Below are 25,258 nucleotides of genomic sequence, written 5' to 3'. Positions count from 1 at the left end.
ACAGAATCCAGTAGGATTCTTCCTCACTGCAAGCACGTCATAAAAACATTGTGAAATGTGAGCACACATCATCTCAGCACCACGTGCAGAAACACTGGCTTTGTATCACCAACTCCCACATGAGAAATGCCAGCAGCTGCCCAGCTCAGCCAGGGTAACTATGCCTTCATTCTTCTGTCCCTACAAAACCAAAGTTCTTTCACTTTCATCAGAAGGTTCAACATTAGCTTGGGTTCAACAGTGGGCTCTGAAGAGACATGAAACAACAGGTGTTAATAGCAACTTTATTGTTTCACCGGTGCAAAATCATGATACTGAATAAACTTGTGTAATGCATTTTCCCCTAAATTTACAGTAATGAAGGTTATACATATCTATATAGATTGCAATTTCTCTATTTTTTTATACTATTTGGAACAAAATTATCTTGATAAATATGCCCTGTGCACAGTACTGGCCCTCACTGAATGTCACAGAGCCTTAATATGCAAAATATAACTTCTGTTTTTGAACATGGTACTTTAAAACTCTCCAAACATGCATTAATATATTCTAGTTTTAGGGAAAAATATTACACTTAGTCTTAACTCGGCATTAAAAGAAAAGCACAAGCAGAATTTGACATACAATAATCCCAAAAATCTGATGCTCTGTAAGGATCAGACACAGTTTCAGCTGACAGTCACTGCCAGTTTAGAGCTCTAGTGCTACAGAAGCAACAGTGAACAGACAGAAGAGAAATCAGAACTGAAGAGCCCTACCATGTCACATGGATTTCAAAGAAAGTTTCAGCCATGCTAACTGATGAAACCTGCAGTTGCTGGTCCAACCTTCCAAATTTGTTAGAGTACTCAACACAAGTGTTTGAAGTGCCAGACTGAACACATGAATGTTAACTTGACATTTCTGAAAGGCACAACCTAGGAACCTATCTTAAAAAAACCCATGGTATGTAAAGGAAAACAGGTACAGTGAGTGTCTTTCTAAAGAACAAGACCTTCATAAATTGGCCCCTCAGATTCTGGTGATTCCCTCCTCAGACGCAAGTGCTCCAGTGTGTTGTGAAAGTGTTTGTTAATTTGTTCTGTTTCTTCAGTAGACTCGAGGTTTGGGAGATCTTCTCTGATCTTCTGTATAAGCTGATTCAAAACCTGAATTGTCACCTACAGAACATAAAACAGAAGGCATCAACACCACCTGTGTACAAGTGCACAGACATTAGTTTGAACAGACTTGTCTTTAAGCTATCTGTATTTGGACAATCTTTCAAAATGCTGATAAGACTCCATGCAGACAAACTGCTGGGCACTCACTTCTTGTAACTATTCCAACAGCATTTCTGTCCAGAGTATTCAATACAAATTTAAAAAGCTTCAAACAAATAGCACACACAATCAAACTGTATATGCACTGTGAGATAATTGTTTCTTATAGAAATCAGTCAAGATGGTAATATCAGATTTAAAGCTATTCTTAGAGAACAACCATGGCTGCCTACAGGCTGAAGTTCAGCACTACACAAAATGCACTGCAGGCCACCAGAGTATCCAGAGGATTTTTATATCTGCCAAGTGCTTTGAAATTCAAAGCTTTGTTTTCATCTCCATCACATACACCATCTATACTAGAGTACCCCTACACTGAGAAGCCAGTTCAGTTATTGGAAAGTCAGCAAATCCCTCAGATTTCTTCAGGAATTCTCTCAGAACTGCAGGGTATTCTTTAATGTCTGGTCTCAGTCAATGACATCAGAAAAGACACTGATCTCTTCCTGACCAAGCAGGTTTTTCAAACTGCATAACTCTTCTTTATCTGCTAACAGAAAATGGATCAGGTAGCTAACTCAGATTATACACACACACAATTTAAGCTGAGTACAAATGGTGTCGTATCTATTTTGAGAATTAAAGCTTACATCAACCTGGCAGAGTCAGCAGTGACCATGAACACCTGTAAAAGAATTTTCTTTTCCTTATGTACCCATCAAATTTGGTACCTTTAAAGCTAGAATCCTACTACTTTCTCATCTAAGTTCCAGTAAGTTTTAATCTAAAATATTTTAGGTATACAAGTCTCACAATGTTTAAATTCATAACTGAACTGCAAACATTTCCCCTCAATGTGAGAAGAACAAAGTTTAATCCAATACTTTTACTAGCACATCAAGAATTGACTCCTCTCTTATCACAAGAACATGTGCCTCGTGAGGCTACAGGGCAAGCTGAAGAGAATTTGTGGTGTAAGTGTGAATGAAGAGCTTAAAGAAACCTTCTTTAAACAAGATGCAACAGAGAATGGATTTCCACTCACCGCCTCATTTTCCTTTTCATAAAAATAGATATATCTATTCAGAATTTCTATGAAAAGCTGGACTTGCAGAGAAGGGTCCATGCACTGATTTGCTATCTTCAGAGCCTTCTTTAGGCATTCCATCACTCTTTTTCCTCCATGAAGCTAGAAGGAAAACCACCAAAGTTACAAGAAATAAAAGAACCTTAGGGAGCTCCAGTATCTCCTCCCTTGGCACACACAGCATTTCCTGGGCCTCTGCCACAGAAACACAAAACCACACAAACTGCAAAGAGCAAGCTGTCAGTGAAAGCCTACCCTGCCTGCTACCAATGTTAGATTTTGTTAAAGCACACAGCAACATGAACAGTTGTTGAAAGCCTTCAATTATGAGATCAATTAATTCAATTTCGTAGCACCTACCATAATACATACTTTGAAAAATGTTTCAAACACTGCTCTTTAAAATGACAACAGCTTATGTGACAAACCCTGAAGAACACAGAGGACTTTTTAACCTTTACTTCAACAGCTTGTATCTGTAATTTGGAAGTTTAGTAGTTCACAAAGAAACTGAGATAATATAATAAATACAAGCAAAGTGTAGCCCAGTCAAGTAGCCTTTAACTAGCTGACACTCCAAAGCTTGCCTGGTACTTCCACCCTTAAATTAGAGTTTTCTCCATGTTTTTATTTATGCAGTTTCATATGTTAGAATAAATTCCAACCAAACCTACATCAATGTCTCTACTTTAGAAGTGCCTCCAGAAGGAAGGCAGCACTGTTAGTGAGGCAGGATGTGTCCCACTGCTGTCCCTTTGTTCTCACCTCCTCCCCATTCTTGTCAGTGTTCCGGCCAGACCAGAACAGATGGGCACAAGTGCTCACAGCTCGGCACTGGTCTGGCTTCTTCAGGAGCTTGGAGGCTGCCAGTGCACACTGAGTCCTCAAAGGCTCGTGGTTCTCCTCACTGAAGCACTTCATCCTCTCAAATGTCCCAATTATCAAGGTGATTGCAGCCAGCTGTGCTTTTGAGTCACTGATTTCATCTTCATATAGAGAGAAGGCCTAGACAAGGGAGAAAGCAAGACTCAATCAGAACACATCAGGAAAAAAAAAATCACACCTGCTACTCACAAAGCAAGAAACTGTCCAGTTCTGCATTTGTTAAAAGCTTCAGGCAGGAAAAAAAACTTTCATGTAGAGTGTAAAATCAAGTAAATCCACAGACCAGAAAAAGTCTTACAAGAAATAGTATTCAAGTGGTCATAGCAAATAAGTGTGCTCCCACAAAATCTGAAGACTGAGTTTTTCCTCATTCAAGCACCTATTCAGCAGCAGAAACAGTCCTTGAAGAAAATCTGGTTCTTTGAAACACACAAAACAGCTGAGCAGAAGCTGACAGCAGGTCAGTGATGACAGAGCAGGTAAGAAAAGCATTTGCACTGCTGCTACAGGGATGAAGAATCTTCAGAGAATAGACAAATCTTGAACTGTATCTCTGATGGAAAGTACATGATTGCCATGCTGCTCCCATGGTCAGAACTGTGCTACAACAGCAACTGATACAACACAGTGAGCAAACCCAGCTTACCAGCAACTCTCTTTAAAAACATGCATTTAGTAGCAGTATTAGAGGAAAGATTAGGACAAAGCTACAACATGGGTAACATGGAGCACATTGGTTCTTTATGTGGTGGGTAGGAGGGGAAGATTTTTGCAACAAGTAAGGCTTAAGACCAAGTTACAAGTTCAAATAGATTTTCAGAGTAGTTTATAATAGGTTCCAATAGAAGGATTTTAATTGGCAAAGCCCAGCATAGCAGTTGTGAACACTGCAGATTTTAGGAAACCTCCAAAGAGTGCTTGTGGTCAGGCAATACCAGCTGGGTATCAGGAGCTGGAGACAGAAGCAGTGAAGGAGCATTTTATGCTGAGAAACTACACTCCTCCAGTGAGCCAACTACACGAGCAGGAGGCAGCATTGCAACATACCACTGATGTCAGACTGAGTATTCAAATCAGTAGCAATGGAGCTTAATTCCACAGCAGCCTGGGAAGCAAGAATGAAATGAGGAGTTTCTACCTAGTAGCACTGGCTGTCCATCATTTCAGGTGTTTGAATCACACCAGATGGTTCAGTGTTCAGCAAACCTGCCCAAATCAAATGAAAGGCAGCACAGGACACCAGTTCTACCAGCTGGACACTCACCTGGGACATAAACTCATAGGCCACAGTTTCATGATTCTCAAAGCCAATCTCTCCTGCAGCCAGTGCTCCCTGCAGGAAGAGTCGGAGAGGCAGCTCTGCCAGCTCTGCTTTGATCAGAGCACTGATGGTCTGGTGAGCAAATGAGAAGATCTTCTGGCACTTCTTTTCCCATTTGTCATCCTAGACAAGAAAAGCAAGTACAAGCTTGAACAAGAGCACTGCTACAAGGAAAAGGGAATGAATCTCAATTGTTCTAAGATCTTTTACGTACTCCAGTCTGATGCCACTTCCAGTGTTGGCTTCAGTGGGTCTGCACAAAGTATTTCTTTCATTTACAAAAATTTCACACCCATTTTTCCCACCAGCTCATAAGAGCTTTCTTCAGAAGCCTGCACTGAACTGCTGTTAGGACAGCTATGCTTAGCACATAACTGAGCAAAAGCCTAGTTAGCCAAGAGGGGAAAAATTCTGTTCAGTCCAGAGAAATCAGAAGTGGAAGAGAATTTTAAAACCTTCATTTTAAAGAATATTTTAACATTTAAACTTATTTCCTCATAATATAACACCTACAATAAAGGAAATAGATATTTAAGGTAAGTGTCTCAATCAGAAATCATTTAGGAGCCACAATGGATCAATCAGTCATTATTTTAATGTACACTTTCACTACTACTGTCTAAGTTAAAGCAAGTGCTTTTTTTAAGATTAGAAACATTACAATAACACAGCTACAATTTAGAAATTGATGAATTTCAATATCCGGATTTAAATCAGTTTCATGCCATTAGTTCTGATCTCCAGTAAAGGCACAGTCACCTTAATGAACAAACAAAACTTGCCAATTTCTGCTTTTTCACCTCTCAAGTAATGAAGTCATTTACTATGACTTGATAAAAACCTTCCTTAAATTAAAAAGCATTCAAACCTCAAGAAGAAACCCAAACAAAACTAGCCTTCTCTATCAAGTCTGAGCATACTTATGCAGCCAGCCAAAATGCATGTTCCAGAAAAGAAAGCCAAGCAAGCAGCCAAGAGGCAGCTGGAGGTGCCCTTACCACTTTGGAGTTGTCCTTGTAGCGGAAGGCGAGCTGGTAGGCGGCGAACACCAGGGGCGGCAGCGTGAAGCGGATGCGCTGGTTCCCCCCGGCCCCAAAGTGCTTCCGGGCAGTGTTGAGGATCTGCAACAGAACACTGAGCTCACAGAATCCTTCCCTGAGACACGCACTCAAGGGAAGCCCAGTGCCCCACCCTAAATGTGTTTTTAGATTACATGTAGATTTCATGTAAATAACCTGAATATACAGAAGTCTGTAATCACTCATTGTCACTGACACATTTTATGAAAAATCCTTTTGTTAGCAATTTTTTCTCCTGAGAAGCTGAGAGGCCTCAGAAACGAAATGTAAACACTGATTATCTACTGCTGTGGAATGCAAGAGGTGCATCTGTGATTGGTCTCATGTGGTTGTTTTTAATTAATGGCCAGTCACAGTCCAGATGTCTCAGACTCTCTGGTCAGTCACAAGATTTTATTATCATTCCATTCCTTTCTATTCCTTGGTAGCCTTCTGATGAAATCCTTTCTTCTATTCTTTTAGTATAGTTTTAGTATATAATTTTCTTTTAATATAATATATATATATCATAAAATAATCAATGAGCCTTTTGAAACATGGAGTCAAGATTCTCATCTCTTCCCTCCTCCTGGGACCCCTGTGAACACCACCACAACCCATTACATACTGGTTAGCCACTCTGGCTAATACACTTGGACTAGGCTGTTTGAATTTGCATTTCATATCTCTTCCATACAGAATGCATAATTTAAAGTGAGACACTGTGAAAATCCTATAACCTCGGATTTTTCCTGCTGCTGCTGTATTGTAGAAAAATTTGATGCAAGCATTTGTGATGCTGAGGGAGCTATTAAGCATTACTAGTAAAAGGTGTTAAGTAGCTCATAGAACTGTACCTAAAAGATAATGTGACAAGTCCTTTGATGGCATTTAAAGGGGGTCAACGTGATTAAAAGCAAAGCACTGCTAGATAAAAAAGACAGACTGACACTCCAAATCTTTGCAGAAACAGCTTCAACATCTCTAGCTATGTAAATTCTTTTGGGGTAGAAATATTAATTTCCTTGGTGCCAGCATTCCTTTGAGAGAAGCTTTGCTCTCTATAAGAAAAAAAACCCAAAACCTTTCTGCTTGACTCTAGTGATAAGATCCTGAAACACAACTGACTCCAGTTCTTGTAATGTTGTTCTTCTCCCCATTGCACCAGTTTCATTACACTTCAAGCAAGAGTTTTTATACCAGACCTTAAAGTCAAGCTAAATCAATGCTAGTTGTGTTATGCAAAGCTTGCACTTTATTCTGTTGCTCTATTCTCACTGTTTATACAGTATGACATTTATTTCAGGCACAAACTGTAACTTCACAGTAGTCCCTAAGCAGGCCTGACTCTGACATGAGCTCATTGCCATCTGCAGCAGATCCAACTTCATCACAGCTTCTCTGGCACAGACAGAATATCCCTGGCCCTCTAACACACACTTCTCAAGATAGTTGATCTGAAGTTTAAGTGGCCTCCCTACAGCCAGATATGGCAGATTAACAACAGAAGTACCTTGAGCTCCCATAGATCAACTCAAACCATTACAAGTACCACAATGCACAGATTTCAAGGACATGTCAAATCTGCTGCTACAGATGGACCAAGCAGAGAGGAAAAGCATGTGGAACCAAGCAGCAGGACACTACATGCTGTATGAAAACCCTATCCTTACAGAAATTAAAATCCCTAAGGCCAAACATGCTAAGCTGTATTTTCTGAGGTTTTTGCATTCCCTTGGTATCAAAATAGCACAGTACTCCAAATAGCACTTGCTGTGTTTTCAACAGATCATTATATGAAGTTGTCAGAACATTAAGAGTTCCACAAAACAATACAGATCGTTGCTACCTCAGGGGATGAAAACTTTCAATCAACAAATGCTTAAGTCCTCATCTGCTTTTTCTGAATAAATAACATATCAGTCTACCACTAAAGGTGTCATACATAATGTTCTCTGCTGAGTTTGTAGTGCCAGAGCAGTGATGGCCCAGCTGCCAGCTTCAATCTCATACAGTTAATAATGCAAGAACTGAGACAGTTCAGAGAGCACAAACATTGAGAAGCACCAGTCACCAACCAGGTACTGCTGGTCAGGGTCATCGGAACGCAGCAGGTGAATGAATCTCCCCACAAGACTCTGCTCATCTGCAAAGTCCTCAGGGTCAGGATCTTCAGCAGGCTGATCTGGCTGATCCTGGATCAGCGTGGATACCAAATTCATGATGGCATCAACCTGTAAAGGCAAGAGAAGTTCTGTTTAAACTACAGTAGACCATAAGCATAAATTGCCAGCAATTGGGAACATCTTTACAGCCACTCATAGTGGTGATGCTTCAGACACATGTGCCTTAGACCCTGAAGAGAAGGGTCCCTCTCAGCACAAGCGGGGCAGGGCAGCACAGCAGTGCAGAGGAAATTCAGATTCCAAAAGCTATGCAGCCTTCTTTAGATAGCAGACCCAGTTTTAAAGGGATTCAGGGTCTTTTTTCACACCTAACAGATTACTGTCTAGGCTGAGGTGTGGTAAATCAGAAGTAGCCTCTAGGATGAGGTTAGGTAAGAGACATTTAAGAACATGGGAGCAAGAATTACCAAGTGGGATAAAGCCTGTGCCAGGGGAGGCAGGGGCATGCAGGCTAGGAAACAAAGCATGCCCTGCATGAAGTCACTAAATGTATTTTCAGGTCCTTGAACAATCATTTAAATACCCAGATTTTCAAATTAACTATATCATACCTGTTCTTGGGACACAATTTCTGTGTTATAATCCAACACATTGCTAAGCACGTAACAACTCATGCTCTTCCTGGACTCGTAATCAAAGTATTCAAAGAGTGGGTGAAAATGTTTTAGTTTCAGAACTGTCAGGATATTGTTGTAAGTATCAACTGGGATTTTCAAAAGTCTAGTCAGCTCCTTTGAAACAGCACTGCTTGTTGCAATACTAGAAGAAAATATATGCAAAAAATTACAATTAGTCAATGGTTCACACAGGTAGGCAGGTTTAAAATCTGCTTCAGAGTATCAATTCTGAGGTACACAACAACTACCAAGCAATTGGTGCTAGGGAGAAAGGAAACAAGTACCAAATAAATCAGTCTTGCTCTTTGGGACATAGAATAAGAAATGCATGTTTTAAGTTGCTGCCAGCAGAAGCAGAGTGTGGCTGCAAAGGCAGCAATAGCAGAACTCTAGAGTGCTGTAAGGGATGCCTACAAAATGCACACACATTGTGAGGATGTACAGCACAATTTATTCATGTGAAGCAAGTCCTGGTTCGCCAGGAGTTTATCAGGGCTGCTGCAGCTCAGTCCAAAAGCAGTGACCTTCCACATCCAGAGCATGGCCTGCTATCTCACCAAATGCTGAAGGCCTGATTTTAGGGCATTAATTGGCAGGCCAGAGAAAATGCAAGAGACACTCACTGTTCCAGATTAAGTTTGTTGAATATTTCCACAGTAGTCTCCAAGACCTTGTCAACATAGTCCACACGGTCTGGGTAGCATTTCATGGCCAGGTTAATGAGAGAAACTTGCAAAGACACCACATCCTCTGAGGGCATATCCTGCCGAGACTGAAATTCAAGACATCATGAAACTGATACTAAAGCACAGAACTTTGCAAAAACCACCCCCAAAACTGCATGCAGGGATACCCAACATACCTGTATAACAGTAGCAACCTGCTGTGAAAAGATATCAAACAGTTTGATATCTGCTGGGATCCCAGGTCCATCTTCACGATGTGCAAATAAAGCTAACCTGGTGACAGAGCAAGGAAAGCAGCTTGGTCAGGACAGCTTTTCCACTCCTCAAATACAGAGCAGAAAGAGGGACTGGCATGTCCTTTAGGTATATTTGGAAGAAAGAAAAAAACATGTCCTTTAGGTATTTTTGGAAGCTCTATTACAAGCAAAAAGGAAATTGATGGAAGTCAGAAGCCTTATGAGCAACTGAGCCTGGTAACTATCAGACCTGAAAAAGAGTGCTGACAGAAAAGGAAAGGTGAAGAAGGAACAGGAAGGACATTTCCTAATTGATGTTCTTCAGCTAGAAGCAAGTGATCTGTTTTTTCCAGCAGATAAAGAGGTACAGAGTAGGCTGATGCAAGAGTAAATATCCTGCATTTACTCATTCAGTGATTTTACTGAAATTAGACACCCAAGAGCATCCTCCACAAAACAGCCTCCAGGAAAAAAACACACAGAAGGAATATGCTGCCTTAACTAATCTTTGTCACTAAAGACCAACCAACATGGCTGGAACTTACACTGTTTGCAGAGAACAAAATACAAAGTGAACTTAAGAAGAATGGAGAAGTGAAGAATATTGGTTTCTGGGGGGGGTGAGAGCAAGAAATTGCCATCCAGCAAGCATTCAGGAGATGGTGAGAGGGATTCTTATCTGTAAGAGAAAGTCATGCCAAGAACCATTTCTGCAAAAATGAGATACAGGATAGAAAGCACCACTATCAGAAGACTTAACACCTTACCAGAGTTGAAGCTTAAGAAGCTCAGCACTATCTTGACTTTCTAATTATTGAGGTTATTATACTCTGAATTAGAAAATGAACCACAAAAATATTTAAGAAAAGGCATTGAATTAAATTTTTTAAAATTCTTTCTACAGGGTTTCTCAATTTTGATTCTGAATCTAAAATAAAGAGGCACATAAGAAAAGCCCAGGAGGCAAAAAAACTTCACTGCCAGGAAAAATAAGACATTGAACTATTCTTATATTTGATTAGGGTGATAAGGAGCAGACTTCCTAAAGCTAGGAACAATCAATCACTGCCTTTTCTTAGAGGCACAAGGCAGCTTTCCTTGGCAACAGTTCAGTGTAAAGCCAGCAATGCTACAAGGTATGAGCAAGCTGCAGGCAGATGGCAGCATAATTAAAAGTCATGAATGTTTTAGTAAGGCAACAAAGATCCCAAAGCAGCAAGACCTCTTGCAGAGATTCCTTTAGCAGGAAAGCCCCACAGGAATAAGGATAAAATTTTCACAAGCTTCTTCAGCAGTCACTGCTGTTCAGATTTAATTACTCAATGCCAGCTGAAACAAAGATGAGAAATGCCAAGAAGCACAACCTACACAGGGCAGCTTCACATCTCAACTACACAAAACTGAAGCTCCTGGCCACTGCTGCTACCAGCTCCAACACAAACACAAGAGCAACATCCTCCCTGCACACATGGATTCCAAGGACAGATCCACTCAAATGCTCCAACACTGGCAGTAACATTGCAGTCAAAATCTGAAGCTGCAATACTGCAAAGATAACCATCATGCTGCCACCTTTCTGCCCTTGTCCTACAGCCCAAAGAGAGCTCTGGAAGCCTTCAGTGGCCCAGCAAACCCCAGCAGTGGTAAGGCTGGGAGGACACAGGGTCACTGCTCTCACTTACTGGTGTTTGTAACATAACACAAGAAACTTCCTGTGAAGTGATACCAAAGCTTAACAGGGCAGCAAAAGCTACACAAGGAAAGCCTTCTCACAAGAATGACACTGCCACACTCCAGTGTAAGAGCCTAGCAAAATATCTAGCGACCTCTTCAAAAAGTAATCAAGATAGCCTCAGAAATCAATTACAGGCAACATTTCTTTGGATTTGGGGGTTTTGTGGTGTTTGGGGTTTACAATTTTGGTTGGTTTTTTTTTAAACTCACAGAATTATGAAAAACTCAGCCACAACATCCATGCATGGGAAACCAAAGAACTCCTGTGCATGTCTCTGTATGAAGGCAGCAAAGGCAGCACAGTGTCTCTGACAAATGCACAAGCACTGAAAGGTATTCCAATAAAACCAAAGTCTTGGACATATAAATCTGAAAGAACCTGAAGAAGACAAACTACAGACTTGATGAGTAAAAAATTCAAGACCCTAAGTTGTACCAGTCATGCCCAATACACTCAAGTCCTCTCCAGGCATTAGAGAGGACAGAGGAACCCTACCCAAAGCTGAATGCCAGGGGGACCCAAGATCCCTGTGCTAGCTGAACTCCATTCACTGGTACATGGACCAGATGTACGTGTTTGGGTGCAAATGCAAAGGACAAGGCTTCTCTACAGCCTGAGACAAGCCAGGCAAGGGCACTTCCCTTCTGCAGTAAGAAAGTGTATGTGCTCACTGAAAATCTGTTTCCTTTCAAGATACAAATTAAAACTTCAGTTTGACCTTAAAGGTCTTTTCCAACCTAAGGATTCTCTGATTTCTGCCCCAAATCTGAACTCAGTGCAAGCAGTTTTAAGCAGTACCTCCACAGGAAAAATATGCTTTTAAGAGAACAGTGTAGATGCTATTGGCAAGCTAAGAATTAAGAAGGCAGTTCCATCTCTCACTAGCTCTGTTCTGAAGAAGCATTGTCATGTTCTCTGATCTCTGACCCTGCAAGGTGAAGTGTTCCTGACAGATGATTTAGCCATTGGGATCTTCAAGATTTCAAGAGGTACCTATGAGAGATATGGCTGTCAAAGCAGGGCACTGCTGTCACTTCAGTTCTGAAGCATGAAACTGCTCAATACTAAATGGGCTGTTCCTGGCTTAATCTGTTTACAAGTTTTAATCAGTCCATAAAGCAGGTTTCATTGGAAGCTGTAAAAGCAGAGTCCAGAGAGTAGAAGTAACAGAAATAATATTCTTCACAGCTTTAATTACAGCTGAAAGATATGGAAACAGTGAAGTAGTACCAAAAATAAACATATTCAAATGATAGAAGAATTATCATCTGCTTGTGCACAACACAAACTTAATTTTGAGTCAAGTTCCACCCCCTTGGTCACTCACCTGTCAATTAAAGCAATAATTATATTTTTCACATTCACATTTTGGTGCAGCTCAGCACAGGCTCTGAGAAATGGGTTCAGGGTTTGGAGGTGAAATTCATCTGGGAAAACCTGAAGTTTTAGATCAATAGTCATCAAGTTATAAACTGAATTTGCCCATTGTTACACAGAAGAAAAATGCAACAGAATAATTCTAAAGCAGATAGCCACACAGTAAATACACTCTGGCCTACAAAGCTGACCTTGACTGGGTAAATGCATGAAGCAAGAGATATGAAACAAATGGGTAACTGAGGGCCCACCTCTCTATTACAACTCATAACATAGGCACTACTGCTCAGATGCTTACAGCTACTGCAACAGAAGGAGCACAAAATCTCCACTCGGCCCATCTGTAAAAAATACAGGACAAGCTACTGTGTGCAAGTCCCAGTGATGAAGTTTTCCAGTCCATGAGGAGGATGGGAAAGCTGCCTGAATCTGATTAAGTGTACAGAAGTGTCCCTGTGTCCCATCACTGCAACTGAACTCAAGCAGCTCACCTGTATGATGCACTCCATGAGGTACTCCTGAGCTAAAGCATCTCTACAGTTCACAACTTGCTCCAGTATTCCAGGCAGAACAATCTGGAACAGGGGAGAAAAGGTCTTGCAGTGATTTTACAATTACCTTCTGAGTTTATATTCACACATACATTTAATCCAAGCACAGCAGAATTTCTAACAGTTCTCAGCTGATTCTCTACATAAAGACTTTCTGGTAAGAAATCACATTTTTCTGCAGTTCCATTCTTCAGAGAAAAAACCACAAAACAACTCATCTCAGAAGTCTGTCCCTTTCATACATTATGCAAGCTTTGATTTCATAAGTGAGTGCTACTGACTTTGCAGGCACATACCCAGGGTCTCAGCAGCACCATGGCAGAACTTACAAGGGACAGACTTTTAAATAATACATTTCCTTCACTGTCATTTCACACAGTAACAGTTCTCTTGAATGCTTTGGGAAGCACAGCCTCACAACTTGTGAAATCTATCCCAGAACACCACATGTGTACACAGCCCTTAGACCAACCCATTATTCTGCAAGGAAATTGGAATCAGGAAGGAAAGGTTAGAATTTCTTGTCACTGTTACACTTACAGGAGAATGTGTGAATCATGTCCCTGGCCTGAGAACACACTGTATGCCAGTATTCACAACCTTTCCTCAGGTGAAGAGTTTGAGAAGCACTGGGATTACTGAACTTTTAGAAAAGTAACACTTTTCTAAACACTGTAACACTTCCAGCTGCTCATCTGCAAATCCAAACTCCTTTAGTTTGGAACAAGCTGGCAGAAGTCAGAAAGAATGGAGAGCCATCCCACCTGCTTGTATCTCTCCACATTGACCCCCTCCAGCTGGCTGAGGCGGACCAGGTTTGTCCCCACCAGGATCCTCAGCTCCTGCCTCTCTCGCTCCCTCTTCTCTCTGTCCCGACTGTGGCCCTGGTGCTGCATTCGCACCCACAGCTTGTTCATCTCAGCAAAGTTCAGCAGCACAAAATCCATGGAGTCACTGATGTCTCCAGTGGTTTCTTCACTGCAGATAAGAGGTTAAGAACAGAAAAGCTTGTCAGAGGTATTCATCCTTCCAGCCACTGCTGAACATACCAGTTTTAATAAGGTTAGAGGGTGGGATTTCTGGGTTCGTAAGAAAGGTTCATGTCCTCACTTGTGAGGAACCTTAATGCTAGAAGGGAATTCTTAATAGATAAAACACCTGTCAAGTCTATGGAATTCTAGCATATCTACTTCTCTCAAATCTGAAGTAAGTTGTCGTAGGAAGGGGACCAGGACACCAGATGGTTCAACGCAGGTCCAGTCCAGTCCAGTTTATTTAAGAAAGTATCAAACACTTATACAGCAAATAATAAGCTTATGAATATTCTGTAAACCGAGCAATCTATTGGTTAAACTATACCATGAACTCTTCCTCATTCCTTAGGGGTTACATCTCTCTTTTCTCATGTCTCTTTCACTGTTTGTTATTCTACTACAGCTAGTCCCCAAGGACATGCTATCAACACAGGTGCAGGACTTGGAATTAGCCACGGTTTTGTACTTTTCCAGTCTCTCTAGTCAGCTACATTCCCAACAGTAAGTTGCACAGAAAACTTAAATAAGCTTTATTAACAGTAATTTTATTGAGTTATAGCCCATCCTCCTTACTCTGCTTGCTCGCCTTCATCTGGTAAGATATTCCTGGTACACTGCAGGAGATAGTTTCTGAGGAACAGGCCTCTAAGAGGATGCTGCACTCCACGGCACATCTCCACCAGGTCTTTCAAAATATCCTTCCTGGACTGTGGAAATGACTTGACATAGACAACACCTACTGTTATCAGCAGATACCTGCAAAAGGAATAGAGTCACACAATAAATCATAAAGTAACAACATCACACTGAAAGGCAATAGTTCCTTTTGTCCATGATGGCAGGATTACCAAAGCAAAAAAAGCAATAAAATTATCACCTGGGTCCCATAATTTTGGATATTTAGCCAGCTTTCAACTCCTATTCTCCTCTGCTCCAGAGCACAGCAAGTCTGAACAGCCACTAGACCTCATTACAATGCGTGAGACACTGAATGTGTAAATGCTCACAAAGTTCTGAAGGCTCTCAGACCAGCTCATTTATACTTCCAGCATCCCACTAAGCTGGAAAACAGTTCTGACACATATAGATAAGTAACCTATGATGGGGAAGTAGGTAAGCCTCTCTCACACTGTAGTCTAGCAGGATAGGATCTACTGGCTTTGTACTCCTTCCCTCAGCACGTCTGCATCAGGTAACAGGCAGCAGGAATATGTGAGATGCAGAAGATTGCTGCTCCAGTGTATTTGGACTACCCTTCAGCTTAGGAGAAAAAAACTACAATACTCAGACCCTACAGGTATTCAGTTTAGAGGCCTCACCCCTCCCTGCCTGCTCCTCTGCCCCATGCACAGGACCTCCATGAAAGTACCACAGGTTTCATCAGGGAGAACCAGAGGCTACAAGCAGGCAGGAAGACAACTCTGATGGATACACACACAGGTGAAGACACTGTGGCAGCCATCAGCCAAACCCCAGAAATTGCATGAAGATGCAGCTGGTCTATCCAGAGCCTCTTCCTGGCATGAACATATGGTCAGGAATTAAAAACGTGAGTACCAAGCAAAACCAAAATCTCAAAAGTGACTATGTCAAAGATGCACTGCAGTCCAACAGTAACATATTTAAATATAAAACTCACAGGCCTTCAAGTATCATTTCTGACAAGTTATCACTTTGCCAAAAAAAAACAAAAAACCAGAAACACAGACTCTAAGAGTGAAGTCACAAACTTTCACCTTCCTTATCACACTTCCTATTCCCTAAAAAGACAGAAGGTTATGAAGCAACTACTGTGTGGGAGAAGGTAAGATCTAGATCCTCAGATAACTGAAACAGTTAATAAATGCAGAGTCAATCTCCCTGATCAGAGCATGGTACTTGGTTATCTTCCACTGACCAGCTCTTGACCCAAAAGCCAACCTCATTGCAAGATGTAGGTGCTCTCATCTTGGTCATGTGCAAAATTAACACACTGGCAGGAAGAACTGACCTTCTGCACCTGCACTCTGGGCCTATCTCCAAAGTTTCACAGTAATTGACTCCAGATAGGCAGAAAGAGCATTGACCATTGCAAACTGATTGAGAAGGCAATCACTGTCTGAACCCAGAGCTGGACAACTATTCACCAGTTAAAAAAATAAAAAGCAAACAAAGTCACACACCAACATACACACACTTACAGTCTTGGAATGATATTTCCAGCATATTGTACTAGCTCATAAAGGTCTGCCACTTTCCTGCCTTTGGCAAATTCATCTGTCAGGTAGACTTCCAAGTAGTGTAGCTCATCAGAAATTGCCATGTCTTTTCCTCATAGTTAAGGACTGCAAGTGCCAATGTCTACAATGTATTTTCATAGTAATTTGCTCATTCACACCTAGGAAAAAAGATGCAGTAGCAAATACAAACATGGTCAAGCAGGCAGTACTTCTGAACAGTAATCATTGGGATAAATGTGCAAAATTAACCTCAAACCTTTGAGCAATTTTTAGCATATTAGAAAAGGGAATAAAACTAGGAATATATGAAGTGTATTACAGAGCTGATATTGTTTTTAGAACTAGACTCCTGAAGCTTCCCAGAGGAAGATATGAAAGAGTATAAAGACCTGTTTTATACAAGAGAGAAAAACTGAACTTAAACAGTGAGCAAAGTGCATATTCTCCTACAATATATACACATAATTGAATTCTGAGAAGTGCTATTAAGTACCTGACACATGATACCATTGTACCAAAAAAGCAGATGAATATCCCATTGCAAATACATTTCAACTATTAGTTAGTTTCCTTCTGAAAGGATACAGAGCTCATAATAGCTCTTTGGAGATAACATCGAAGTCCGCAGCTCCCCAAGCATGTTGGAAGCATGTTTCAGAGCATCCATGAGCTTGTTCTTGTCCTTCAGAGGAGGAAAGAGAAAAGTCTGTTAGAAATGACACTAGGCAACTGCAGGATTTTTCATCTATGAAGAAAAAAAATCTCAAGTGTTTTAATATCTAGCTTATACTACACCACTCATGCTAGCTAAGTGAACATTTTACCTGAGGTGATAAGAAGATGCATCTGAAGACAGAGCTACAGTAAAAAAAAAATCACAATGCTAATGGCAGAAAAATCTAAAATCATTCTGCTTATGCAGCAATCTCCTCCCAACACTCAGATTCTATCGAGCAAGCAAAACAGAACGTGTTCTCCTCCTCCAAATCTGGTCTGTTGTTTTGTTCAGATCTCACAGATCTCCTAGAAAGCTCTAGGAGACAGACAACACACACTGCCATCATCACCTTCTCCTTCTTCTCACCCACAAAGAACACCTCACTGAAAGCCACCCCTTACTAGTCTGCATCTAACTCACACTTCTGGTGCATTCAATCACCTGGCATCAAAGCATACAACACAAACCCCTCATCTACCACTCTGACAGACTTGAGCAACCCATCATAAGCAGCAGCAGCAAGTTTTGAGGGAGAACAAAAAGAAGTGCTAGTGTGATCCACTCAGTGTATTTATACTGCCACTTAATCACAGACAGCAGTGAAAAGCACAGCTGCAGCTACTTGAAGGCTTCCAAAGCATTCCACTGAGCACAAAACTGGAAGAGGTGTTACACTTCTTGCTACTGTCATTTGGCTGCAAAGTTAGCTTGGCTAACCACATGAAAACATATGGGAATATTTAAGTTTTCATTGCAACTTTAAGCAGTTTCCCCAAATAAAAGCTGAGGCTTCTCAAACCCGAGAAAGCTCCGTGTGATTACATAATCTGCCTGAATTGGCTACAATTCCCAGACAAAAATCTCAGCACAACATCAGCCCATGGTGTTTTCCAGTCACAGAAGAATTCACATGTATGTTTACAGTTAATCAGTACAAAATTGATCCCATGCAGCAGGTAATTCATCAGCAGCCTCTCAGTCTGACAGTCACACCAACAAAAGGCTACATGAAGAAAACCCAACAGAATAGTGGACATAAATAATAATCTCATAATAAAGTTCATCTTAGGTTTATTTAAATGCAGGCATGTAATTTATAAAGGTACAGCTTTAACTTATCTTGTCAAATACTGGAGCAAAATCAGGAAGACACATTCAAAGAATACCCAAGGCTCACTCTCAATGAGCAGTTGCCTCATTTATTGGCAAAGCCTCTGGCACAAAGACATATAAAGGGTTAATTTTCCTCACAGCACTAGAGACTGGTATTGATTTGCTGTTTTATACCTAGCAGACAAGAAGCTTCATTGCCTTTTAAAGTCACATTCTTACCAAGCATCTCTTCATCTGGAACGACTGCACCTTCACAGCCTGAATGGCTTCGTCCAGGAGCTTTTCCTGTTCATCCTGAGGAGATTGCTGTGTTGTTGGCTGGAGGAAAACAGAAACCAAACAAAACAGAACTCAGTGAAGCTGCTTCTGACCTGACTAAAACTGGATTCCCACACTTTGGAATGCACTGGAAGTGACACTGCAGTGTGGCCACTCGAGACTTGTCAGAAGTAGTTGTGTGACATGTAATGGAGAAAGTTCAAGTGCCCTGCAAAAACCTGAGGCGAGGTTACAGGTAGCCTGCAAGCACCACTGCTTCTGGGACAGCAAAGCCACAGGGGCAGAGCAGGGCCAGCTTTGCCTTTCCAACATTTAGAGGCCAAGAACCCAGTGCAAGTATCTGGGAAGAAAAGCTCCAAGAGAATGCAAAGACATGACTGTGCTGAGAGGAAGCACTGCTGTTACTCCTGCCCACAGAGCCTCAAAGCAGTGCCCAGAGCACACACTGCAGCTGCACAGATGCTCTCTGTGCTCACAAGTCACAAGTTCTCAGCTGCTATCTGAGCTACCATTCCATTCAGGACAAGATCCTGATAAGCAAAGGATAAAGTACAGTTAGTGCATTCCAGAAGGTAGAAGCTACTTGCAGATTGGATCAGAAAGCTGAAGAGAAACAACAACTCCTCATGTGTCCCTGTCCCAGTCACATTGGCAGAGTGACACTCTTGTTTCCCCTCAGAGAGGCACATTCTAGGCCTTCAACTGAAAATTCCACTATCTTTTGACTTCCAAGGTTCATACGGCATTTTCTTAAAATATTAAATAAATCCATTGCTTACATCCTTATATTTCCCCTCAATCCAGCTATAACAGGCCTCCTCCTACTGCAGCTGCTACCCTCCCTCTACCAGAATAACAAGATCAGTTTCTATACAAGCATCTTTCAGTTATTTTTGCTAAGATGTCCAAACTCAGATCAGAACCCCACCTGCACCCAGCCTTCCTCCTAAGGCTTCACAAGGAACCACTGCCATCCACCTCTGGTTCAGGATCAGCCTCCAACACCCCATTACAGCATCTCCACTTCTCTCAACCCTGCAGCTTGTTTTTAGGTGGCCTCTCTGAAATACTGCTGCAGACAACAGCACTGATGCTGTATTTCAGCTCCATCTTCTCTAGTCATGACAAACAGCAAGCACACAAGCACGGTCATTTGCACAGCAGGTTCTCTGAGGCTTCACCTTCAATAAATTCTCAGCTATTTATAATTGTTCCCTTCATCCACTGTGCTCAGAAGGTCCCTGGTCTGCTCCTTTTAACAGCATTTCAGAAACAAGCTGGAAGGCCATGAATTACATCACCCTAATGTTTTTAAAAACTCTGTCTTCAGTACCAACTCCCACATGTCCCATATGAGGAGTCCAGAAGTATCTGTTGAGATTAGAATTGAGGCCTTAATTACAGCAGGGAAGTTTTAGTTTAACACCAATTTAATGGTGATACAGCATTTCACATCCCTGTTATTTCCCATATTTAACTGGGTTCTTTTTCTGCAGTTGAAATCTCCCCACTATCCTTTTCCCCATACAGAAAACAGAGAATGCTCTGAAATACTGTTCCTTGATCATGCCCTAATGAAACTCTGCTCCTGAAACTCCTCAATCACCCAGCTGGACAAAACCAAGGCTGATCTGATCCAACACTGGTGACAAACCTGCTTCAAGGAGGTTATATGAGAAAAAGGTTCCTTCCAACCAACACTTCTGTGAGTCAGTGTGCCTCAGTATTACTCCAGCTATGCACAATAACTAATTAAGAAATGTATTTAGTCAATGAAAATGCCATCTCTGCTAATTAAAGTGACTCCACCTCTCACAAAGCTCTCTCTATATATAATTAATCAATGTGCAGGTCTTCCAAAAATGATTTAAGCATAAGGAACAAGCAGCAACCATAGTTAGATGATTCTATTTCCCAGGCAATTCAATAGCTACAAACCCTCAGACAACCTCAAACTGTGAAACAAGTATGTTCTGCCAGCAGAAGTTTGCTGTAATTGCTAAGCTTTAATTATTCAATGGCAGATCAGACTTTTAAGGAACACAAAATGACAGTGCAGGGACTAGTGTGCAGTAATCAATATCAGAACATCACATTGCAGACTTGCTGAATTATGTCTATGCCAGAACACTGGTTACACTCTACAGTCCCCTGAATCCATAGCAGTGCTTTAGAGGAAATAAATCACTACTGAGCTGAATGCCATAAGCCCTGACCACATCAGATCTCAGTTAAAGCCCAGCCAGGAACAGTGCAGCAATGCCAACACTGACCACACCTTCCCAAGCCCCCCTGTCCCCATGGGCAGTAAGTTTACACAGCCACCAGCCCTGCTCCTCCACCCCAGCTGTTCATGGGGACACAGTGCTGGGAGAGCATTTCAACCATCTAAAAAGCTGTGAGACAAGCCCAGCTGATTAATGGATTACCATTTACCTGGTTCAGCCTAAAGCCATATAAAACACTGCAAGCAGGGCTCTGAAAAGAAGGTTTTTTAGCAGCAACACCAAGCCAAAGCATTACTGAAACAAACACATATTTGCTACAACCCCAGGAAGTATCTGGCTGAGTCCATGTGCATTGGTTTCCTTACTTCTGGTGTGCAAACAACATAGAATCATGGCTACAAGTTCAGAACTATCCTTTCCATGATACCAGCTAGGAGCCAGCAGAAACATTTGTATCTTCTCAGAGAACTTTAGCCACTGTAGTTTAGCAGCAGTTGGGGGGAAATTGGAGTTTCATTCATTTATAGTGTCAGCTTTACATCAAACTCTGTCTGCATTAACAGAAGACAGAGAATACTTTCACTTCTGCTCTAAATTGGAACAGCCAGGTCCCACACTGTACTCAACACTGGGACTAAGTACTGAATTCATCAACAGAAGCATTTCCATATTAACACAAGATATTAATTTATTTCTTCCGTATCTCTCCAAGATATGGAGAGTTAAGAAGGAGGAAAACTCAATTTGTATGTGTGTTGATTTGAAGGCTGAGGTGGTGATCAGACTAAATCACTACAAGGGCACTCTACTCCATGTCTGAAGACAACTGCAGCATTTTCCAGTGGCAGGGGTAGCACAATCACCTACACTGCTGTCAAAAGCACACCACAGGAGCAGAGGTGTCACTTGAGGGGTTGTTTGTACCAGCTTTACTTCTGTAGGAATAGAAAATACCTTAACAGCAGCACTAATGAACAAGTTCCAACTTTTACCTTTCCAAGTCTGAATATGTATCAGCTTACCCTTTTCTTCAAACTTCAGAAGGCAAGCTACTTTCAGTTTTTATCAGTCTTTAGAACTGCAGGGGTTCCAAAAAAATAACCTGGTTATTATCAAGTGATACACAAGATCACATCAACACATATGCTATTAACACAAGCCTGAAGTTTGAGGATGTGGTGACAAAAGGCAAATGAAGGAAAGAGAACATACAGCAAAAACCTACCAGTGAGATCCAGCAGGACACACAATGAATCAGAACACAGCTCTGTCAGAGTCCATGTTGAATAAAGCTGTTTATGTTCTGTATCTTACACATAAATTACCAGCCTAGTAACATAACATGGTATTTTCAAGTGTCATTTTATCAAAAAAGCATCTGTGGAGTCCTAGATCCATCTACAAAAACAATCCTGAACATCAGCTTTGGAAGTGGAAGACACTGACCCTGGGCAAAAGCAGCAGCACAGAACATCCTGCCTGGTCAGCTACATGTGCAGTAAGGTACAAACCCCTGCCTGAGCACAAGAGGAGCAACTTATAGCTTCAATTCTGCAGCTATTTAGAAATGTCTGAGCTACACCACACTAGATACACTGCCAACGTTGTAGAAAACACAAAGTTGATGTGAAGAGCTTTGCTTTGCTCATTTTTTGCTCTGAAGCAATGAGGCAGCAGGTGAGCAGTGGAGAAGGGACAGAACTCTCACCCCAGGTGCACCAGCAGCTCCTGCACAACACACAGAAGCCTTTGCTAGCTGTGAACATGGGGCCAGCATAGGTGACCACATGCAAGTTGTGGAAGTCAAAACTCAGAGATGAATTTGGAAGGGGGTGAGGAAAGCTAGCTTTTGGGTGGGTTTTTTGGTGTATTTTTCGTTCCTTTTAGGTTTTGTTTCTTTGGCTTTTTTTTTTTTTTTAAATAAAGGCTAGTAAACTAAACTGAGGGTTGCCTTAGAAAACAATTTTTTTAAACCCAAACCAGCTTGAAACCAGCTGACCAGAATAGTTAATACAAGTTATCCTGCAGATAACTTAGGGAAGTGTAGTACTGCAGCCATAAACATCATTCTGGATCATGACTATCCTCATAACAGCAATTCCTCCTGAACATACAAAGCAAACATTGCACCTATTGTGTAAGACTTACTCATTTTCTACACTCAGTTCCATGAGATTCATTTGTAGTTCCTTATTTGACACTGAGCTGCACTCCAGAGAGGGCCCAAAATAATAACCAATGTGCTGACTTATTTCACTTAAAAATCTTGGAGTACTCAAGAATGACATAGTACTGAAAGACAGCAGAGTTCCAGAGAGCTTGTCAAGCCCAAAAGCCCCTGTTCTGACACACAGGTGCCCCAAGCTGCATGCAGAGTATAAATAATAATGAGTGAAAGGTTGTGCTTCCATTCCATTCTAAAGTGCATTTTCACCCAATCTCCAGAGTCCTTTCCTTGAGGTAACTGATGTGCTCACAGCCTGTTCCTATGGCAGTTCCTTCTGTTTGCTCACCCACTGAATGCCACAACAAATGACACCGACCCAGGGAGGCTTTCCTGCCTCCTGCCATTGTTATTGTCACCTGCCACCACAGCACTGCTGGGACTTCAGATGGGGCTGCCCAAAGGGAGAGGAGGGCTGAGCTGCAGCAGCAGACCAGGACACTGCCAGCCCACAGCACACACTGCACTGCTGGCTAACAGGCTGAGGAAATCACCCAAAAAACCAAAACCCAAAGCATAAGCATTTTATACCATACAGGAAGCATTTCCCTGCAACACTGCAGGCTCCAGAACTTCTATCACATCTCACAGTACAGGAGCTCAGAGATAAATCACAGAGATGAAAGCATTTTTCACGTGTTGAAACTGGTACTTATTGCTACAGGAAGCCACAAGACACTATTAAGTATTAAAGAGATGGACTTTTTATTCAGGGTATGATCAAAAGCAGCCAGAGCCCTCTTAAAACAAGTCATGTTAAAGGTACTTAAGCATTCAGCTTCAAGGTTTAAGCCAAGCTCAGCCACAGGAAATCACAGGGGAGCCTAATTTGGTAGAGGGAATTATCCCATGTTTAACACCTGTGATTATCCCATGTTCAACATCTGTAACTTTATTTTTTCTCAATCACCTGACAACAACTATTCTTAGAAAGAAGCCACAAGACCAGAGAAGTGTCTGGCCAGTTCCCATGGAAATGACAGGCAAAGGAAAGCAGTTGCACTGCTGAATAATTGACCAGCACAAAATATTTGTGTGGGGGACAGAGACTGGTGGCTATATAGATTTAGCACTTCTCATTCACCCAATTTAGTATTTAACATTCCTCTTTCAAGTAACAGTACAGGCTTTGCCCAGCCCCAAAGATACAGAGCTCAACATACATATAACTTAAAAAAAAAAAGTTCTGTTCCAAAAGCCTAAGAACTGAGCAATTCCCTGTTTATAAAGTTATTTTCTGCCTCACTATCTATATACTGTTAGTACTGTTCACATGTCACACTTAGGCTAATTACACTTTGTGGTGGTTACAGCATGTGCTGCTTAAAAGTTTCATTGAATATTACATACCACTGAAGGTGCATTAAAGATACTTCTGTTTTACTAGGAAACTTGACTGTCCCCTTATTTCCATTGAGGACTGAAAAGTATTTCTCAGTATGCATTATTTCCATGGGGAAATTTCAGATTTCACAGGATGAATGAGGTTGGAAAGATCAAACACCACCCTGTCAACCAGACCAAGGCACTGAGTGCCATGTCCAGTGTTCAGTCTTTCCTTAAACACCTCCAGGGACTGTGACCCCACTACCTCCATGGGCAGTCCATTCCAATGTCTAATCAGCCACTTTGCGAATAAATTCCTCCAAATGCCCAGCCTGAACCCCCCCCGGCACACGTTCAGACTGTGCCCTCCTGTCCGACTGCTGAGTGCCTGGCAGAGGAGGCTGAGCCTCACCTGGCGGCCTCCCTGCCGAGCAAACGCCAACATCTGCGGCAAAGAGCGCTACGGAGCGGCGCCCACCAATACAGAGCCACCGCTTCTGCCGGAAAAGAAAGGAACTTTACTCGGGCAGCCTACGACAGCCGTTCTGCAGGCTCGGGAGGCTCAGGAGCGCAGGCGGCAAGGCGGACAAGCACGGCACACGTGCACAGAACCGGCAATGACACAAACCCGGGATTAACACGGGGGCAGCGCGGCAGAGAGAGCGGAACCGACCGAACTGACCGCGGTACGGCCGCGATTCCGCGGTAAAAACACCGCCTTTCCCTGCGCCCCTACGAGCAAAGGGGCCGAGCCCAGCGAGGCGGTGAGCGGGCCCGGGCCGCGGGCAGCGTTACCGCGGGCATGGCGGGCCCGGCCCGGACCCCAGCCCCGCCCGGGCCGGACCGTGCGGCCTCCGCGCCCGCTGCAGCCCCGCACCCGGCCGGGCCCGCCGCGCCGCCGGCCCAGCGCAGCGGCTCCGGGCGCTGTCCCGGCCTCGTCCCTCGGCCGCCGGCCCCTCGGTCCCAGCGCAGCCCCGCCCGCAGCAACCGCCCCGCGCCCCCCGGCCGCTGCCCCTCACCCTCACCATGGTCGCGCCGCCGCCGCCCCCGCCAGCGCCGCCCCGTCATGTGACTGCGCCGCGCGCACCGCCCCGCCCCGCCGCCGCGCGCCGC

At 42.5% G+C, this 25,258-nt stretch overlaps 1 protein-coding gene across 3 annotated transcripts; it reads right to left on the bottom strand.

Moving 5' to 3' along the window:
• Positions 1–270: 270 nt before the first annotated feature.
• VPS35 (VPS35 retromer complex component) lies at positions 271–25,229 on the bottom strand. Of its 3 annotated transcripts, none has more exons than XM_064723424.1 (17): positions 25,171–25,229; positions 18,308–18,406; positions 16,843–16,939; positions 16,219–16,342; positions 14,612–14,794; positions 13,769–13,982; positions 12,945–13,028; positions 12,404–12,513; positions 9,282–9,378; positions 9,043–9,191; positions 8,354–8,561; positions 7,695–7,850; positions 5,557–5,679; positions 4,502–4,681; positions 3,118–3,357; positions 2,311–2,454; positions 271–1,163 (listed from the first exon to the last, which is right to left on the bottom strand). In XM_064723424.1, exons 1-17 carry the CDS (start codon positions 25,171–25,173, stop codon positions 984–986), a joined length of 2,391 nt encoding a protein of 796 aa, XP_064579494.1. In that variant the 5' UTR covers positions 25,174–25,229; the 3' UTR covers positions 271–983. The 3 variants fall into 3 exon arrangements, with proteins under 3 accessions (XP_064579494.1, XP_064579493.1, XP_064579492.1); XM_064723423.1 differs by having other exon boundaries at positions 25,165–25,191; XM_064723422.1 differs by lacking the exon at positions 25,171–25,229 and adding an exon at positions 24,558–24,605.
• Positions 25,230–25,258: the final 29 nt, after the last annotated feature.

Source organism: Zonotrichia leucophrys, chromosome 11 (assembly GCF_028769735.1).
Source record: "Zonotrichia leucophrys gambelii isolate GWCS_2022_RI chromosome 11, RI_Zleu_2.0, whole genome shotgun sequence".
NCBI classification, from domain to species: domain Eukaryota; kingdom Metazoa; phylum Chordata; class Aves; order Passeriformes; family Passerellidae; genus Zonotrichia; species Zonotrichia leucophrys.
This window is presented reverse-complemented; position numbering and strand designations above follow the sequence as displayed.

Bases quoted from the DNA above. Each gene is read 5' to 3' on its own strand.
- VPS35 (XM_064723422.1), bottom strand. From the start codon at position 24,590: ATGTTGGCGTTTGCTCGGCAGGGAGGCCGCCAG. The intron at 16,940-18,307 runs GTAAGAATGTGA...CCTCCTCTGAAG, and splicing joins TCCAGATGAAGAGATGCTTG to GACAAGAACAAGCTCATGGA. The intron at 7,851-8,353 runs GTATGATATAGT...TTGCCTTTACAG, and splicing joins AAATTGTGTCCCAAGAACAG to GTTGATGCCATCATGAATTT.